The sequence below is a fragment of the Polypterus senegalus genome, chromosome 12 (genome assembly GCF_016835505.1).
Source record: "Polypterus senegalus isolate Bchr_013 chromosome 12, ASM1683550v1, whole genome shotgun sequence".
Taxonomy (NCBI): domain Eukaryota; kingdom Metazoa; phylum Chordata; class Cladistia; order Polypteriformes; family Polypteridae; genus Polypterus; species Polypterus senegalus.
This window is the reverse complement of record NC_053165.1, coordinates 161083660-161104371: the sequence shown is the minus strand read 5'-3', so window position 1 is coordinate 161104371 and position 20712 is coordinate 161083660. Positions and strand designations below refer to the sequence as shown.

The 20712-nt window shown below is 43.6% G+C and overlaps 1 protein-coding gene across 4 annotated transcripts in view; it reads right to left on the bottom strand.

Annotated features, from left to right (window-relative positions):
• The window catches only part of LOC120540082 (sialic acid-binding Ig-like lectin 13), a 47744-nt gene extending 36568 nt beyond the window's left edge, over positions 1 to 11176 (bottom strand). Inside the window, exons 1-2 of one of the 4 annotated variants that reach the window (XM_039770560.1) lie at positions 11097 to 11176; positions 1700 to 1782 (exon numbers count right to left, since the gene is read on the bottom strand). In XM_039770560.1, the coding sequence (XP_039626494.1) occupies positions 1700 to 1754 (55 nt within the window). In that variant the 5' untranslated portion in view covers positions 1755 to 1782; positions 11097 to 11176. Of the gene's footprint in view, positions 1 to 1699; positions 1783 to 6536; positions 6882 to 11096 lie in introns of those variants that run through there. The other 3 variants (XM_039770559.1, XM_039770563.1, XM_039770562.1) reach the window with 3 other exon arrangements.
• Positions 11177 to 20712: the final 9536 nt, after the last annotated feature.

Sequence of the window (20712 nt, the reverse complement as noted above, 5' to 3'; positions counted from 1 at the left end):
TGAGTGCCTGTGCTACGTCTGCTGCTCTGTTTTTAGAAGGCACCATAAGAAAGACAAGAGAAGCTCAGCACAAACGAAACTTGGCCAAACTCGTACCGCTCCTCAGGTGCTTTCAATGTTGCAAGCAAATTCTTGTTCTGTTACTCTATGAGCGACCATACTCAGGGCCATCGTAATGCATGTGCATGCTGGGCAGTTGCCTGGGGGCCCCACGAACATAGTGACCCATGTTTTTTCTGATGCCTATGTATGTTTCGATCTACATGCTTCCGTTAGGTCAGATTATCTCAGGGCACAACGTGAGCTACCAGAGCTATGCTGATGGCACACAGCTGTATTTATCAATAGCACCTGATGACCCCGACTCTCTCGATTCACTAACACAATGTCTGACTTGTATTTCTGAATGGATGAATAGTAATTTTCTCAAGCTAAATAAAGAGAAAACTGAAATTTTAGTAATTGGCAATAATGGATATAATGAGGTTATCAGAAATAAACTTGATGCGTTAGGATTAAAAGTCAAGACGGTGAGTTTATGGAAATGTGGAAAGAGAGAAAGGGAAGGAGCAGTCACTGGAGTCATACTGGACTGGGATCAGGCAGGAGTGATGTAGAAGTAAAAGATGTCGTCGTCTGCAAGAACATCTAGACTTATTCCATGTGGCTTTGTCATCAAGGAAGTCCTTCTAAGAAAAATGACTTTGGTCAGCCCACAGAGCACCTGGCACCTGCTTGTGGACCACACTTGGAGAACCGCTGACCTCGAAAGCTAACAGTAGGGCATGAAGAGGCTAAGCTGAGCAGAACAGTGGAGATGGCACCAGGGAATGACAAGAAGAACATTGGATAAAACTCCCCTAAAGAAAACATTCACACATAAAGAGATGGCTGAACTTTGAAGTCACTGAATCCTGATTTCAAATGCAGAGGCACATGAGGGTCCAGCGATTTTCTTGTCCACATTACGGCGTTTTCATTTTTATTAATTTTCATGTTTACTGATTTATTTTTGGATTTTAACCCTTTCGGCCCTGGATTTTCTGTTTTTATGGGAGAAATTATTTTGTGAAATATTCTACCTTTTTGGTGTCTAGGAAGCTCAAAAATGGAAAAAACAAAACAATGATCACTATTATTATACAATAGCTGCCTAATACTCAGTCTTCTTGAGGAAATAAAGTTGAAAGTGGTGCACACAGTCCAGAAGCGTCCATTTTCACTTCCGTGTTTCGCGGACTGTATGCCAGTCTCTCCAGTCATGCCCGATTCTAACAACCGTACCTGTGCTTTACAAAAATGGCTACATATATATGTCTGCGGTGGGCTGGCGCCCTGCTCGGGGTTTGTTTCCTGCCTTTTTGCCCTGTGTTGGCTGGGATTGGCTTTAGCAGACCCCCGTGACCCTGTAGTTAGGATAATGCGGGTTGGATAATTGATGGATGGCTACATATATATGTACTGGTAATAGGATGTTAGGGCCGAAAGGGTTAAGATGAGATTACCTGGTATGCTGGGTATATTGGGGAAAGGGTGCTAAGGATAGAGCTGCCAGGCAAGAGGAGAAGAGGAAGGCCTAAGAGGAGGCTTATGGACAAGAAGGTGATGGGTGTGACAGAGCAAGATGATAAGGACAGGAAGAGATGGGACAAGATCAGGTGACCCTTAATGGAGGTACCCAAAAGATGAAGAAGATTACCTTTCAGGCTCAAACTCTGAATGATCAGACCTTGGAGGTGCGCCATTCTTGTCATGATGGAAGCCGTAGAGATGGACTCACGTCTGTTAAGTAGGAAACATTATTTATATTCAGTCAACAGATTTACATTTATTTCAAGGTACAGTATGGTTCAAACTATGAGATGGTGTGCACCTGGATGCTGCAGATTTTTTTATTGTATTTTTGCTTTTGTAGTTTACGTTACCAAGAAGTGAAAGTGCGGTGGTGCAGCGGCTAACATTGCAACCTCAGACCACAGGTGGTTGGCTTTGAGTTGCTGCCTGGTCAAATTCACAGAGGAGGACAATTCAGTATTGTCATGGTGTCCGTGTGAGTTTTCCCTGGATTCTCCAGTTTCCTAAATATCTCAGTGACCTACAGATCAAGGAGACGGGTGCCACTAAAATGCTGCAGGTGTGAGCATGTGTGTGCCCCCTGGCGTACTGGCATCCCTTCACCTGCTTTATTCCTAATGCTACTCCTTCAGTTTGGTTTATTTTTGCCCAGTGCTGCAGATACAAACTTCACAGGTGACACATAGAGAACACATAAAGACGCAGATTTGATTAAGCAGACAGGAGAACAAAGCAGTTTGAATGGAGCCCCAGCAATATGTGTGAGCATCAATCAAGTGTGGTCAGCTAACATCACCTGTGAGAAGGTCAGAACTTTGACAATCGAGAAGATGAGATTCAGTCCATCAAGCTTCTTTGTTTAGCTAATAGATGAGAGACGGGTGGATCTTCCATTAGGGGGCACTGTGTGCATCCCCAAGGACCTTTTTATCAAGACCCCCACCAAGCCTGATGAAACGATTGAGTATCCGCAAGCAAAATGTTCATGGTGGACCCCACCCCCACGGCTCAATGAAACGATCGAGTCTCACGCAGAAATCAAGAGAGAGAAATACAACGCTGTATTAAACGAACAGGCGTCCAAGCAGCTGCCTGCTGAGGAGATAAGTCACCTAGGGGCTCGTGGCGGGGCATGGGGGTCTTAGTCCGACTTTGGGTTAAAATGTCCCAATCATCTTGTAAAAGTCTTCAACGTTTCGGTTTCTGCTCTTGAATTTATTCCAGATTCCTACAGCTGAGGGTCCAGCTCAAATATTAGGGTGTAGAATTCCATGATCAATGGAAAGGAATTTGCATTGTTGGCTACTTTGGAATCGTTAAACATTTGTACTCCTCAGTTATGAAGTCAGCAATAATGGCATAAGGACAAATAAATAAAACTTGTAGAAATACGCCTGCCCACCAAAGACGGCACCTTTAATTCATGGCACGCGTTACTACAAACTCCCTGAAATGGAGACATCGGGACGTTAGAAATCCACAGAGACGTCCTGTCAGATTACAGCAATGGAATACAACAGAACAACCTTCAGCTTGGCTAAAGGAGTCTAAATGGGTCTAAACAAACAAATTGATTGATTGGCTGATTGATGAAACATCACTTGTGAAAATGAATGGATTTAGGTCCAATTCAAGACATTGGTGAGAAAGCAGAGCTAAACTCAGGACCACCAAATCCCAGACCTTGGAGTCCATTAGCCTGTAGTGGTCTGGTGCCGCTCAGATTCACACCGTCGAAGGGACGGTGATTTATCGAATATACTTGCAGATACGTTTTCCCACGGGCTTGATTTTATCGTGTAATTTCCGGTATTTTATAATGTTGGTCATGTAAGTCGAAAGTGGAAAACTCACACTATTGGTCCAAGAGATTATGATATGCTAATGCCCACCTGAGAGAGCCACCACGGAGCACACGGCCTTTTTGTGCCTACGTGACCACATAGTAATACCCAAACTATTCCGGAGCGACATTTGCACCGTTTTGTGTTTTTTATTTCATCACCACTTCATACACCTTTCATCGTAAGAGCATCCCTTATCTACGATGGAGCGTTCGATCAGAAGAAAATAATTAAAAGTCATTGAAATAGCGAATAAAATTGGTAACTTTGTTGCTGCGACAAAATTTGATGTGCCTGAGAAACTGGTGCAGGATTGGAGGAGGCAAGAAGATGTAAAACAATAAAATAAAAATTTAAGTGTCGTATTTTTGAACGGGCGTATAAGTTGGGCTCTGATTTTATGATCGATTTTTCAGGTTTCAAGACCTGACTTATACTCGAGTATCTACGGTATTTATTTTTTCTTGAGAGATTCCAGGAACGCACTCAGCCTTGGCCCTAATCGCACTCACTCACAGACAGAGACACGAAATCTAATAAATCAAATAAATGAATGAATAATATATTAAATGGAAATTAAATATAATCAAGAAAAAAAAAATCAGATAACCCTCCCCTTCCGCTTCGGCGAAAACAAATACAACGATAAACACCCACGACAGCATCCATGAATCAGCAGTAATGGAGGAAGTGATATGGAGTGAAAGATGGCGATAACGGGAACAGCTTTCCATAAGCAGCGTAATAAACGGTCCCACTGGTAGTCCTGAGGGGTGAGATTTGTGGGACCCGGAGGCGCACAACGACCAATCCACCACTATTCACAAGACAGGCAGGCACGAGACAGTCCATAGATCCTTATGGGTTCACCATCCACAGTACAAACGATATTATATAATATATATTATATATATTATATACTATATAATATTCCACAGGGGTTATTTTAGATGAGACATCCTGCCCTTGCTACTTAGTCGCTCCTTTTCAAGATTCCCGCTGGTCCTTCTTATCCCAAGCAGCCCCTGTGCCCATTTCAGACGTCCAATGAGTGGAAATACCCTTGGGGCAGCTGGGAAATGGAGTCCATTAAGTTGTAACTCTGCTACAAACCGAATACGCATGTCTTTAGGATGTGGAAGAGAAAGCCACCCTGACTGGAGGAAAACAAATCGGGCAGACATGAGGAGAAGGTGCAGACTGCGGCTGGGTGCAAAATTAGACTCCAAGATGCCAAATCTGTGTGGCTGAAGTGCTAACCACCGCGCCAACCTCCAAGCTACAGTCACTAGTGATTCAAAAGTGATGACGTCAAACATTTCTGCAAAAATGTCATTTTTATCTGGTGTATTAAATTTGTGTCCTGGTGGCACAATGGGTAGTGCTGCCATCTCGCAGCAAGGAGACGGGGATCTCCCTGTGTGGAGTTTGCATGTTCTCCTTGTGCCCATATGGGTTTACTCCCACAGTCCAAAGACATTCACTTTAGGTGGGCTGGTGATGCCAAACTGACGTGTGTTCTGTAGCTGTGTGCATATTTGTTCACCCTTTGATGGACTTGCACCTTACCCAGGGGGATTGTTGCTTTCTGGGATACCCTAATGACCCTGCCTTGGACAACTGGGCTTGGCAAATGCATCCAACCCCTGGAATTCAACAACATTCTGACAACCAGATGCCATCATCTTCAAACCAATCAGAAAGAAAAAGACAATGCGTCTTCCCTTGGCCCCAATTTGTGATTGGTTGGGCAAAAAAATCTGATAGGGGGGGTAACGCCCAACCTTGCCCACCTGTAGCACCGCCTCTGGATGGATCAATTAATGTTTTATGAACAACCGCAGCTCTCCTCAGAGACTATTGTGAGACGTGGAAACTCCAAGCCAGGTCTGTCCAACTAATAAATCACAGCCAAGTGAGTCACAAGATACGCACCCAGCCTGGCCATCGGGGTCCCTGAATTTGGGGTGCAAGTCATGTTTTGTGGTGACGAAAGTAACTGAGCAGATTTAATCTGGATTATGAAGTTTGCCAGTTGAGCTCACATACGAATTCACCTTCCCGTATTACGTTACTTGGAATTTCAGTAACACTTTACTGTAGAAATGCGTCACTTAAAAGATTTGCACAAAGGCGTCTTTTGGTCTTCATAACGCATATAAAACATTCGTAGATGGGGCAGTCATCTCTGTGCTGTGTGGCATATTGACATGATGATAAAATGACTTGTTAATATTGAAATATTATTAATCAGTCCCACCAGACTTTAATTGAAGGAATAGCATAAGAGCAGCAGAAGGAGAGAAAGAGAGAGAAAGAGAGAGCTTGTTGCCTGGTCATTGGGTAAGATGTTTGAAAATTGGGATTTTAACTTTTCTTTCTAAGCAGCCTAAACACTAAAAGAAAAAAATAAGTAATTAGTATGTCAACTGCTTGAAAAGTTAAAACCCCATTTTATAACATCTTACCCAAGGACCAGGCAGCAAACTCTCTCTCTCTCTCTGTCTCTTTACATGCTGCTCTTATGCTATTGCTTTAATTAAAATCAGCGGTGACTTATTGCAAGTACAATGTGAAGGATTCACAGGTTTTATTTTAAATATGTAATATGAAGAGCAATGTGTCTCAGCACATCAGACAACTCCTAAGAGAAGTTTTTTTATAGTCGACCACATTGAGATGAACAAACACTTAACTGATGCGCTTTGTAAGTGTTATGAAGACCCAAAGACGGGCTTGTTAAGGTCTTGTTACATAATCGGAAATGAGTAATCGATGCGCTTTTGTAACACCTGTTACCGTAATTTCTATTCAGTGGTGCTCGGTTTGCAAGCATACCTGAGGTATTTCATTAACACATTCATTTACACCTTATTACTACTTTCATCATTACTAAAAAAAAAAAAAAAAAAAAGAAAATTACATCTGGCAAAATAAACGGCAGTGGATTAGTTGCGCTACGGAAATGCTGTAATTCGGTAAAAGAAAAAGGGAGACCTGAACAAATACGATGAACATGTAGCAAAAAGGATTGATGGTCCACGTCGCGTTAATAATAATAATAATAATAATAATAATAATAATAATAATAATAATAATAATAATAAAACCTCTTACTTGTGCTAAGGAACGGACGAGTGCCATCATCAGTGCCGCACAGAGCTGGTCCGACGTCCGCGGAAGCTCACGTGTTTCTCACCAGAAGTGTAAAATGCCACTGTCGCATACTAGGGAATCGAGCAAGAGACGAAGCGTGGATCCCCGACCAATTAATAATCTTCAGTGTTGACAATAACGTTGGGCAGTCAGTCTATGGCCTTCAGATGAAAGCTGAAAAGGCGCTATATAGACGAGGAAGTGACTCTGTGCGGTGCGGTGCGGTTCCGTGCGCTGATTTGACTTCGCGTCTCCTTCCTGTGCTGTTTGCTAGGCTTCGCCAGTTTTGACTTTGACGTTCAGGCTGAAGACCCACCCAGTCTCTGTGGCTTTTTATGGTGGTCTCGCTCCACAGATTTCACGTGTCCCACTTGCCAGTGAGATAGATCCGGCACTTGTATTGCGTTTCCAATATTATCTTTAAATCCTCAAAAAATGCACCCACTACTGTCTCTGTCAAACCCTATTTGTAAGTTCATATTTTAGCTGTGATATAAAATTACAGAAATACCACTGCAGTTACAATAACAATTACAACTTATTTAGTGTATAGCGTTCCTCACCGAGCGCAGGCGCAGAACGCTGTGAAGAATTCTCCGTTAAAACACAAATACGGATTACACAAATGACTAAATACAGAACTAAATAATTCAATAAAGCAAGTCTTCAGTTTGTCTAAATAAGTCTGAATGAGTCTAAACAAACAAACAAACAAAATAATGACCACCTTAGAAATGAACTGAGGTCCAAGATATTGATAGGAAAGCAGCGCTAACCTCAGCGTCAACAAATCACAGACCACAGGCTTCCTTGTCTGAACTAATATTCATTTTAATGCTTTAATGATTGATTGATTTTATGCTTTTCAATGAGCAAAGTCACTACAACAGTCTTAAGTTTAGTGTCTTTCACATATACCATAGATTCAGAAAGTATTGAAGCCCTCTTGACTTAATGTACACTTCACTGTGCTGTGGTTTTCATTTTAAAATCGATACATTTGCCATTTTTACCCATAATAACAAAATGAAAACCCTGTTTATTGAAGGGTTATCAAATGTATTAAAAATGAAAACTGAAATCTCTCCTTTCAAGTACTGAGACCCTTAATTCAGTACTTTGTTGAAGACCCTTCAGCAGCAATTCTAGCTTTGAATCTTTTTAGGTAGGTCTCCACAAGCTTTGCACGCCTGGATTTGGACAGTTTACCCCATTCTTCATGGCAGGTCCTCACAGGCTTCGTTATACTGGACGGGAAATTTCTGTGATCTGCCATCTTCAGGTCTCTCCACACACGTATTCTTTGGGATTTAAATTTGGGCACTCAGTGACACTCAGAAATAATCCTGAAGCCATTCCAGTGTTGTCTCTGCTGTATGCTTTGGGTCAGCCCATTCTGAGGTCACATGCACTCTAAAGCAAGTTTTCCTTCAAGGACCTTTCTGTATTTGGCTGCATTCATCCTTCCCTCAGTTCTGACCAGTCTCCTTGTCCCTGCACATCCATAGCACAATGGTGCCACCATCATTCTTCACCACAGAGATGGTATTAGGCAAGTGGTGAGCTGTGCCTCTTTGCTTCAGACATAGTTACTGTAGTTCTGCTAAAAGAGTTCAATTTTTGACTCATCAGAACACATAATCTTTCCCCTCCTGCTCTCTGGGTCTTTTAAACTATCATATGCCTTTTATTAAAGAGAGGCTTCTGTCCAGCCACCTGACCATAAACAACTGATTGATGGACTGCTGCTCAGATGGATGTCTTCCTTAAAGGTTCTCCCATCTCAACAGAGGACTTATGAAGCTTTGTTAAAATGACCATTGGGTTTTTGGTCACCTCCCAGGTCCTTCTTGCTTGGTTGCTTAGTTTGGTCGGACAGCTAAACTTGATGGATTCAAATTTCTCCAATTCCACAATTCCTGAGGCCACTGTGCTCCTGGAAACACTCTTGCTCTGATCCATGCCACATCAAAATTTGATTATGAAGGTCTAAAGTGAGTACCTTTGGGCTTTACTGCTTGGTTTTAGTCCTAACATGCAATGTGAATTGTGGGACCTGCTATACACAGATAGACGTCTGCCTTTCTACACAATGGATGTCCAATCAATTCAGTTTGCCACAGATGGACTCCCATCAAGTCGTAGAAACATCTCAAGGAGAATTAAAGACACAGGAAGCACATGAACACCGTTTGGAGTGACACAGAAAAGGGTCTGAAGACTTCTTGGAATAAGAGATTTCAGTTTTTGATTTTTAATAAATTAGAAAACCTTTCTAACAACATGTTTTCATTTTACCATTATGGCCTATTGAGTGAAGAATGGTGGACAAAAGAGGAAAAATTATATGATTTAAAATTAAATATTAACCACAATAAAGTATGCAGAAAGAGGGGGGATCTATCTGTCTATTATATAGTGCCTATCTATCTATCTATCTATCTATCTATCTATCTATCTATCTATCTATCTATCTATCTATCTTTCATAGAGTGCCTATCTATCTATCTATCTATCTATCTATCTATCTATCTATCTATCTATCTATCTATCTATCTATCTATCTATCTATCTATCTATTATAGAGTGCCTATCTATCTATCTATCTATCTATCTATCTATCTATCTATCTATCTATCTATCTATTATATAGTGCCTTTTCTATCTATCTATTGCGACGGACGGCCACAGCCATTACCTGGCCAGGATGCCAGTTGGACAGAAGGATGGGGGAAGAGATCAGACTCCCCTGGCTGTGGAACCATGGATTCCCGCAAGGTATGCTGGGAATTGGAGTTTGGCACAGCCCTGTTGGGTTTCGTGGGGGCCGCTAGGGAAAGTTGCAGAACTCAATTTTGAGTTTCCATCACACCTGGGAGTGATTCCATTTAACCCGGATGAGCCACCTGGAGCACTCCCAGGTGCAAGATACAGTAACAGGAGCCGCCTCACTCCATTCGGAGAGTCAGAGTCATGAGGAAGAGGGGCGAGACTTGCCAGTGGAGGGGTGGAGGTGGAATGAAGAAAGGAATGAGAAGAAGAAGGAAAGAAGGGACTGTGTTTATTGGTGCTGCATTATACTGTGCTGCTATGGGGAGCGAGAGAAACGCACTTCCCCACTTGTGAATAAATGTGTGCTCTGCTGGAACTCGAGTCTCTGCCTGATTGTGTCAGGTTGGGGTGGCTGGAGTGCCCTGTGTGGTCCACACTATCTATCTATCTATCTATCTATCTATTATATAGTCCCTTTCACATCTATCTGGGCATTACCCAGTTCTTGTGCAGACTTCAGCTGTCCTCTCCCTCGCTTTGGTCTCTCCAGGTCGTCTCAGACAGCCTTGATGATGTTGAGATCAGGGCCCCTTGGACACCATCACTATCTCCTTGTTCTTGGTTTTGCTGAAGGCAGTCCTTTATGACCCTGGCCGTGTGTTTGGGACCATTGAAGTTGAGATTGTTCAGACACCTCACTGGTGGTACTGTGTGATGGCTGACAGTTGTAAACATTAAGGACGCCATTCATCACTAAGTCTATTTAGTACCTTCACTGTTGTCTGCAGATACGCCTCCATGTTGTGTTCTCCAGCTGTTCTATGAAGAAACTGCCTTTCAGCTCTCCTGCCATTGTTCAGCGCCCCAGCTTGTGTGTTTTTATGCATGTGGAGGTGAGTTTCTTGGCTTTGTTTCCAGCAACTCCTCCATGAAGATCACTTGTGATAACCCTTGGGTTCCACTGAGTCGATACCAGCGCCCAACTTCTTCCAGTTTCAAGGAGACTTCAGCTTCACGGATCTCTCATTCCATTTGCATGGTGGGGCGCTGCGTTTCCACTCCTCCATCTTTCTTGTTTCTTTATTTCTTGTCAAAAGAGCGTTGACGGCACCTCTTGGGACTCCTGATGGAGAGATCTCACTGACGCAGGATGACCACCTCATACCTGGTTGCTCTGCTCAGTCTTGAAATGACGATTATAACGTTCATCTGTCACACGTGCCCTCCACTGTCTCACGTTTTACTTTGGTGCTCCTTCTCCACAGTTTGGTTCCGTACACTCCTGATGTCAACGATCCTCCGCACGTCTTTGATGTTTTTGAACCACACACCAGGGTAGAGGCCAGAAAGTCAGCAGTAGCGCCCCATTCCTTAATATGTCCCTTGTCTTTAATTGAATACAAAAAATTTCTTTGGAACATTTAATTCCTTTGGAAAATTAGAATTTGAAATATGAAATTTGCTTTTTTTCCTACTCTTACATTAATGCAGAAAACAAAAAGCTAAACCTGTATGACAAAAATTTGTAGGGTGCTAGGACTTTTGCACAAAATTTTGTATATATTGTACAAAATAAACTTTTAACACAGAATAGAAGTAAACTGAAAAAATATATATTCCTAAAATACAATCCTTAAAATGAGATCTTTTCCCATTAATACCCGACCACCATACCCCCCCACACACACAAACTGGGTTGTCCAGTTAACTGGGGGTCTCCCTCGGCCAACTTCATTAAAGTCCCCTTACCTGCTTTTAGGGTTTTCTGATCATTTGACTGAAGTTCGCCACGCAGTCCGCCCTCTTTGTTGAAGTCGCATCAATTAGAAGTGAACGTTTCCTCCGAGTGAAATGTTTGGGACTTTTTAAGCTCCAATCGTTCCCCACCTGCATCAGCTGTGAAGTTCACTTCTGGAAAAAAACACAGATGGGTGGGGGGGCAGTGAAATTCAGAAACGCTAATGTCTGATCTCAAGTACCAATGTCAGCATTTTAGGTGCCGAGGCTTTACTGCAAAGCAGAGACTTGCTGTTCTCACGCAGCTTCAGCTGAGCTCAGTTCTGCTAGCGAGTGCGTTCGGACCCCCAGTGTTACAAATGGGCAGTTAGCTTCTGTAGGCGCATACTTTCAATATGTTAATACTATATAAAAACTTAATACTATAAATATTGCAATATCCCTGCAGGCGGGCAAATAAATCTCGCAAGCAAGTGGTGGTAATTGTCCAAAAAACTAAACAATGGTTTTATTTATTTTCTTCTGACTTCATAAGCCGAAAAACAACGTAGTCAGGACAAACCATAAGTGCACTGAAACTCAAAAGCCATCCCACCCCACGAGTTAAACAGCCTCTTCTTTTAAATGAACCTCGTTTTCCAAAAGTCCCCCCTCCCTAGCACCCCAAAAGGCTGCTTATTAAGAGTGGCACTTGTGTCTCTGCCCGCCCCTCTTTTTTGAACTTTTTAGACCACACTGCCCTAGTGGTAATTTCTTATCCAGATCGTTACAATATATTAACTTAAAACTATATAATGTCACAACCGGATGGAGGTGGTACCCAGCCGGGACGCCTGAGAGGACAGGAGGAGGGCTGGTGCCTCCTCCAGACCTCGAGGGGGCGACCGCCCTGGAGGCTTCGTGTAAAGAGCTGGGAAGCTCGTCCCTGTAGGAACCCGGGGTTACCGCCAAGGGGACCCCAATACCAGGAAGACCCTAGACCTCAGCACTTCCGCCACACTCGGAAGTGCTGGGGGGAAGAGAAAATGGGGACACCTGGAGTGCTTTCAAGGTGACAGCCGGCACTTCCGCCACACTGGGGCGTGTCGGTGGGAGATTGCCGGGAACACCTGGAGCACATCCGGGTGCTTATTTAAAGGGGCCGCCTCCCTGCAAAAGGGACAAGAGTCGGGTGGAAGATTGGACAAGGTCTGAAGAAGGCAGGAGACGGCCTGAAGAAGAGAAGAAGAGAGAGAGAAGGCATTTGGATTGGCCTGGACTGAGGGGTATTGGGGATTGGTGAGCACAGAACTATAGAGAGAAATGAAAAATAAACGTGTGTTTGTGGGTGACATGAACGTGTCTGCCTGTCTGTGTCCGGGGCAATGTTCACAATAATAATGATAATAATAATAATGCATGGGCGGCACGGTGGCACAGTGGGTAGCGCTGCTGCCTCGCAGTTAGGAGACGCGGGTTCACTTCCCACGTGGAGTTTGCATGTTCTCCCCGTGTCTGTGCGAGTTTCCTCCCACAGTCCAAAGTCATGTTGGTTAGGTGACTTGGCGATCCTAAATCGTCCTTATTGTGTGCTTGGTGTGTGGGTGTGTGTGCCCTGCCCAGGGTTTGTTTCCTGCCTTCCTGGATTGGCTCAAGCAGACCCCCGTGACCCTGTGGATTGGATAATGGATGGATGGATAATAATGCATTTTATTTCTATAGCACCTTTCATAGTATGTACTGTGAAAATGAAAAACAACGTGAAGGCTAATTCGATTGTAGGAATAAATCAACAAAAGGATCGTAAAGAGTTGGGGGCAGGATGGATTGAAAACACACAATGAAATGGCAACAATTGAGTGGAAAACGGCGGTGAAATGTCAGCGCTATAGCGTTCAACGAGAAGCGCGTACAATTCAGCCATCGAGGTCAGAGTTGATGGTAACAACACTTTGAACGTGGAAGCCACTGCACCGAGACTGTGAAACTGCTGTGTTAGTTAAGTTAGTAAAACTTTTTTAAAAATCTATACGGCCCCGAGTGGGGCACCGAAGCTCGTAGACCCTTGTGCTTTGCACCATCTACGCCAGTGCCATTTAGTTATTCTACAGCAAAAGAATGTTATACTTGAAGGTCTAATCATCATTCTATTGTTATGTTAAGTTTTCTATAAGGAATTCTATATGGTCCGAATGGAGTTTGAGTCACAGGCATCCTGCACACTCTTGAGAAGTCGCACACTCCCAGTCGGCCTAGTGGGCGGGGCTAATTGTGGGCATTTAAGGGCTCAACGTTTGTCCCGTCCCGTTAGCAACTGGGTGCAACCAATCATAGGAAAAGTTTTCTGATTATGTAATGAATTCCTTGGAATTGTGATCTGATCGATGAATTGTATAAATAGACGCTCTTTTCCTTTGCAACAATCGCTAATAAGATACGCTGTTGCCTCTTGCAAGATTTCGATAAAAGAATTAATGACTGACTGCCGTGGTCTGGCGCCCTGCCCGGGGTTTGTTCCTGCCTTGCGCCCTGTGCTGGCTGGGATTGGCTCCAGCAGACCCCGTGACCCTGTGTTAGGATATAGCGGGCTGGACAATGACTGACTGACTGAGAATTAATCATTGACGCTTTCTCCTGCCCGTGTTTAATTGCTTAAACTGGGGCATTCCAGTCGGGGAATTTTTTCTTCTGCACTTGTCGCATCAAACCAAAGCTGGAATTGTGGCTGAAAGGGGGCTTCAGTTTAAGTACCGAGGGAAGGGGCTGAGTTTGCATGTTCTCCCCGTGTCTGCGTGGGTTTCCTCCCACAGTCCACAGACATGCAGGTTGGGTGCATTGGTGATTCTAAATTGTCCCTAGTGAGTGTGTGTGTGTGCCCTGCGTTGGGCTGGCGCCCTGCCCAGGGTTTGTTTCCTGCCTTGTGCCCTGTATTGGCTGCGATTGGCTCCAGCAGACCCCTGTGACCCTGTAGTTAGGATATAGCGGGCTGGATAATGGATGGATGGATGGATGGAAGGGGCTAAATACTCGTGTCAAAGAGTGTTGCCTGATGTAGAAAAAGATGAATTTAAATGATATTAGCAAAAGAAAAGCAACAAAGCAAACCGTGTGAGAAATGTGAAGTGGTGTGAAAACTCTTTGAAGATATTATCTACAGTATATCTATTAATAAATACATTTATCTTATCCTGTGTCACATATGAGTGCTGAACTTCCTAACACGTATGCTTCTCATTTCACACATTCATTTATAACACCTCCTATCGTCATTTAATATGATCATTAAAACAGAGCAGCTGCCACCTCACATTAGAGACACGCGTGACTATAAAGCAGCAGTGCTGCAGCATCAGGACCCCCGACCCCAAAGTAGCCCATCTGAAAAATGAAGGGAGCGACACCTGGAGGGTGGATGTGAATTAGCCGGTTACTTCTTTGCTCCTTCTTGTATCTTGGAGCGCCTGATGTCTGCCTACATTCCAAGTCGTAACCTTAGACCTTCTAGATGTCTACACTGTGGTCTCCTAGAGGGGAGCGACTTGAGCTGAAAAGACGCACAAATATCTGAGCAGACTTACCTGGAATGCCTCCTCCATCATCGGGCCAACCCCGGACACACTGGACGCTGTTGTGGAAAGGAGGATGGTGGCAAAGTTGGATACCATCGTGGAAAAATGTCCTCCATCCCCCTCCAGGTGGCGCCCTCTTGGGGCAATTTTAGGGCTCATTCCACCACGGTGTGCTAAGAAGCACCTCTGGGGGGCTTTTCAGTGCTTCCTCCCGATGTATTTATTTATCGATTGATTGATTGATTGATTGATTGGTCCTGTGAGTCTGTATCCTTGTTTTTGTTCTGCTGCTGCATAGATGGAGGATTAATGACGTTTATCTAATCTGATAGCGGCCAGTTTATTATTCTAAGAGAGGAAGAGCGAGGTTAGGACACCCACCACATGACAAAACAGTACAGGATCCCAGATTAGGACCCAAGTGACGGCCAAACGACGGGTGACACCTCAGCACCAACCAGTTCAAATCGAATGGAACCAGTGTGAGGTTTTTTTATGGTGGCTGGAGTGCCAATTTGCACTTTGGAGGGCCTACCCAGGACGGAGCAATTGCTCAAGGGAGTCACTTTTGGCGTTTACGGGATTTGAACATCCGATTGTCAGTGCAGATCCCTAACCTCTGAGCCACCACTCTGCCCAGTACTCTTATTCTAAGAGCCAAGCATAAAAAAAGCAGTGAGGTGGACTTCTGCTGTTATACACCACAAAAAATGGGGAATACGTTAACAAATAAAGGTATGCCAAGCTAACACGGTGGATCCATTTTAAAAAAAGCTCCTAAAATCCCACTTTTTACTTTTTCAATCTGGCTTTCTTTATAGTTGAATTTCTAGTTCTAAACTTAATAAATTAGATATGCATGAAATTGTCATACCCTTTGGTTTTTTCTTTTCCGGGTCTTCTGTGTTGAGGTTTCTGCACCACCACCGCCTGATCAAAGTCCTGTGCAGGCGCCTCTGATGTGCGAATGTCTGCATGGAAGCGGATACCCCAGTGGTCCTCGAGACCCACTGCACTGCGTTGAATTCTCTAAGTCAAGTCAAGTCGGGGAGCCTGCACTGGTACAATGAGTTACCGCACCCACCACACGGCGAAACAACTCGGGATCTATGTTGGCAACCCCCCAGATAGACACGCGGACCACCCTCCGGAAATGACCCTCTATCTGCCGCAGCCAGGTGTTACGTGGGCGACCCCTTGGCCCGGTCCAGCCACTTGGTCCCCAACAATGAGGATCTTACAAGCCCGATCATCCTCGGGAGAAACGCGCCACATGGCCGTAGTGCCGTAACTGACGCTCCCTCACAATGCAGGTCAGGTGCCTCATTCGGGACTCCATGAGCAACACAAAGTCAAGCCAACGTTACCCAAGGGTGTTCCGCAGAGACACACATGAAGGGGTCCAGTCTTCGTCTCAGGTCACTGGATAGCGTCCATGTCTCATAACCTTATAGCAAGACAAGTAGCACCAGGACTCTGAAGACTTGGACCTTCGTCCTTTTGCAGAGATATTGATATAGATATCTATCTAAGACAAAGCCATAAAAAATATATAAATAAAAAAATAAAGAGATTTATGTTAGGGAGAATGCCTGGTGAGGGCTGGGTGGTCTTTCGGCCCCCCTTCCTTGAACCCCTGCAGGTTTTGTGTTCTTCTCCAGCTTATCTGGGGCTTCCCTGCCTTCTGACCTTTTCATTAGAGACTTAAGAAATGACACTAAATACATGATAAGGGACTCAATGTTTCTACTGTTTATATGTCTATTTTATGTAAGTGTGCATTATTCATTTTTAATATGTCATTTATTCATTATGCTCATCAAATTAAATTTTTTTTAACCATTTTATTTTGACATTTTGTAAAGCACATCCTGTGTATGAAAATGTGCGACAGAAAGTAAAGGTGCTGTTGGTTGACACTCAGTCGGCCCCCAGTGACACAACGAATCAGTCTCCTCCGTTGACTCCGGTGGGACCCCGAGTGAGTCGCTTTGCCCACAGGGTCTCACGCTGCACATTTACATAACTGCTGCAGTCTCCCTTTTATTGCCACTTTTGTGTTCCTGTTTCATTTTTACACTCCATTCATTTTCCCAACTCTTTACGCCAGTTTGGATTTCAAAGCAGGGTCTCTTCAGTATATCAAAAAACTCAGACACATTTATTTTTAAAACCCACACCTTTTATGAGTCTCAGATTGTTTGGATGTACATTTGTTGGTTGAATATTTGTACTGGCACCAGGGCCATGCCCGGGGGTCCCATGCTAATCTATGTGTGTTGTGACTCGCTGTCAATAAATAAATATTGTACAATGCTAACTTATAAATACTTGTTATTGTGTTCCAAGTGGACATTGGCAATCGCCTCTGATTTAGTTTCACGGTCACCTGTGCCACCTCCCGTGCCTGTATGTGTTTGGATCTCACCCACTATGTAACGTATAAGCGTATATGTTAACGTCACTTCGACACAATTACCTGCAAAGAAATTTCACAAATGTTTGCGTTGAACACTTGATTCATAATAAATAATGTAATTTCATACGGTGCCATCTCCGTCTTATGGTCTACCAATTGAGTATCATTTATATGTTGAACTTTTGGTGTTGTTCAAAGAACTTTGTTCAAAGTTGTTCAAACTGTTGTGCCGTACAGCAGGTTTTTTAATGTTTAAACAGTGATTTCGTTGGAAGTACCAATACAATAAATATATGCTTCATTTTATGGACCGCTTAACATTTTTATTCCTGTGAGTGGTTGTGTAGGTGCACTGCTTTGCCCGGGGGCCCATGATGCTGTTAAGACGGCCCTGACTGGCACCTCTACACACGTTCAAACTGCGGGCATCTGGATACGTACCTGAGTGAAGCAGTAGTGGAATAAATGGCAGCCCAGAACCCCGTAGTTGTTCAAAAAGAAACCAATTCCTTGCACTATTGGCCTCTGGTTGGTTTGCCCCTCTCCTTAATTGTTTTCTTGCAAAAAGGGGCTGATGTGGGTTTCCTTCTTAAAGGGGGATTTGCACCTTCAAGGTGCAGACAGGACAGTCGGCCTAAAGGGGATTTAATCTGAAAAGGTATGAGGCGACATCTGGATGTGAAGCAAGGGGCAACAGCGCCAGGGCATAGGAAATCCCCAACTGGAGCGTCACCTGTTGGAAATCGGAGTTACAAGTGAGACGTGTCAAGAGAACAGATTTGTTGTTTGCATTTTTTTTTTCTGGAGCAACCCACTACTTTTCCTATTGGACGGAACATTTTTATTGTTTGTGTCAGCTTGCTGGGAATTCCTTCCTGCTTCCTCCTTTGCCACTTTAGCCCAGTGCAAGACATGTGAAATATGAATAAATTAAAAATAAAACAGGAAACAGAAGTTAACACAGCCAGATTGTGACAATGAATGAGGTGCCAAGTGCCACACTGTACACTTCAACAAGGACTGGTTTCAGTTCCCAAAAGCTCCAAGGGCCTTAAAACTCTGAAGCTGAGCTGCCCATGTCTGAGATGTGCCATCGCCTCGGCACTGAGACCTGGTGGACTGATGCCAGGGCACCTAGTATAGCTTTACAGAGTGTATTATAAGAATCACTAATTAACTACAATTGTGCCAGTTGCCATGACCATTCGCTTACCCATCCTGGCATCCAACACTGACTTTGGAGCATCTGTTACTTTAAGCAAGGTCCAAGGGCCTTAAAACTGTGAAGCTAAGCTGCCCATGTCCAAAATGTGCCATCACCTCAGCACTGAGACCAAGCAGACTGATGCCAGGGCACCTAGCATGACTTTACAGAGTGTATTGTAAGACTGACTAATTACTGCAGCTGTGCCAGTTACCTTGACCATTCACTTACCCATCCTGGCATCCAACACTGACTTTGGAGTATCTGTTACTTTAAGCAAGGTCCAAGGGCCTTAAAACTCTGAAGCTGAGATGCCCATGTCCGAATTTTGCCATCACCTCAACACTGAGACCAAGTGGACCGATGCCATGCCACCTAGTATGGCTGTACAGAGTGTAAGACTGACTGATATCTACAGTTGTGCCAGTCGCCATGACCATTCACTTACCCATCCTGGCATTCAACACTGACTTTGGAGTATCTGTTACCTTAAGCAAGTTATGCATGGTGGCTTTGGAGTCGTTATATGTTATAGCCAGGATTTTTTTTTTTCCCTGGCTGGTGTTTCTTTTCTGTTTTATGGTTATTTGTGTTTCTTATTGAATTATTATCTTCATGTTTATTTGTCATTTCTGAAAGTTTTCTTTATCATTTGTGGATGATGTAGTGTAACTTTAAATGTTCTGCCATTCCATATGCTTTGTGGGTGGAGCCCCAGGAGGTGGAGCCACCCTGACATCACTGCTGCTGACTCCTCCTTCTGGCTTTAAACTCTCAGCCAGCAGTGAGACACAGCAGTGGGGCACTGAGGTTGTAGAGACCTTCACTGTAGGAACTGTTGGTCTTGATTTTCTGGCTTATTTGAATTATTTTGCTTCTGTCTTTGGATATTATTACCGGATTTTGAGACAAATTCTATTTTTGTTGCTATTCTGCTTTCAGTCTGTGGAAGAAATTTAATGGGCAGCCCCACCCCTGCCCCCTCCACCTGGTGTCCCGTACAGGCAGGCCGGAGAAAGCGCCAATCATTATTCTTTATCAAAATCTCACGAGAGGCAACACATGCATATCTTATTAGCAAGTGTTACAAAGGAAAAGAGCGTCCCCTGTGCTATATTTATACGATTCATCGATTAGATCACAATTCCAAGGAATTCATTACATAATCAGAAAACTTTGCCCATGATTGGTTACACCCAGTTGTTAACGGGACGGGACAAACGTTGATAGCTTAGATAACCACAATTAACTCCGTCCACTATGTTGATTGACAGTCCTGTTAGCTCAGGAGTGCGTGATTTTTTAGCAGTACCCTCCGTGCCCAGGATGCACGTTCATTTTCATTCTGAACCAGTTTGCCATCAACAGAAAACTTAGCCTGAGTATAACAATAGAACAATGATTATACATTAAATATAAACTTTTTCTCTTAAGCTTTACATATTGTTTTGCTATAAAATAACTAAAAATGCTCAGAAAATAAAAATATAAAACTTGAGCATAGATAATAAAGTTGGCCTCCTTTTAACAGTGACCTGCGTCACAAGTTAACTGCAACTTGAACCCTGGTGCAAATTCAACAACAGCAACAGCATTTATTTCTATAGCACATTTTTCATACAAATGATGGAGCGCAATGTGCTTTACAAGATGAAAAAGAGAAGATAATAAAAATACAAAAATAAAAATAAGATCAGGCAATACTAAATAACAAAGAATAAAGTAAGGTCCGATGGCTGGGTGGACAGAAAGAAAACAACGAAAAATGCCAGAGGGATGGAGAAAAAAAAAATCTGCAGGGGTCTCAAGGCCACGAGACCACCCAGCCCCCACACTGGACATTCACCCTGACCTCAATGATCTCAATCAGTTCTCATGGTTTTCAGGCTTCACACGCAAGAATTCAATGATGATGGTCATGTGGACCTCTGGCCTTCAATCCATCAACGTAGGGACAGCACGGTGCCCTGATGAGGTGGTGGGGATGCAGATCACCACCACAGCAAAATGGAAAAGAACAGCAGAGAAAGCAGGGGTCAGTATGGAATTCGGCGCCATGAAAAGAAAAAGATAATTAAATGCATATGCAGAATATCAGGGTGAGTACGCCATGTTACAATAATGAGTTGTTAGCAGTTTTATAAAGTGCTCCACCTCATTAGCCTGGTAAACTTGTATTCCGGATTTGAGGTTCATAACAGCAGAAGGCCGCCCGCCTCACCACTTCTTTTAAGTTTAAATCTTGGAATTCCTCATTTGAAGATCTAAGGTTACGATTTGGAGTGGAAGGTGAAAGATATTCCGAAATACAGTATAAGATGGAGCAGATCATAAGCAGGATTTCAGTGACGTGCGCTGAGGTTCATGGCTGGTGTCTTCTTCAGAGTGAGATTTACAAATAGATGAACCCCAAAGAGTCGCTTATTCACTCTTCAGTTAGCAGTCTGCACATCGACT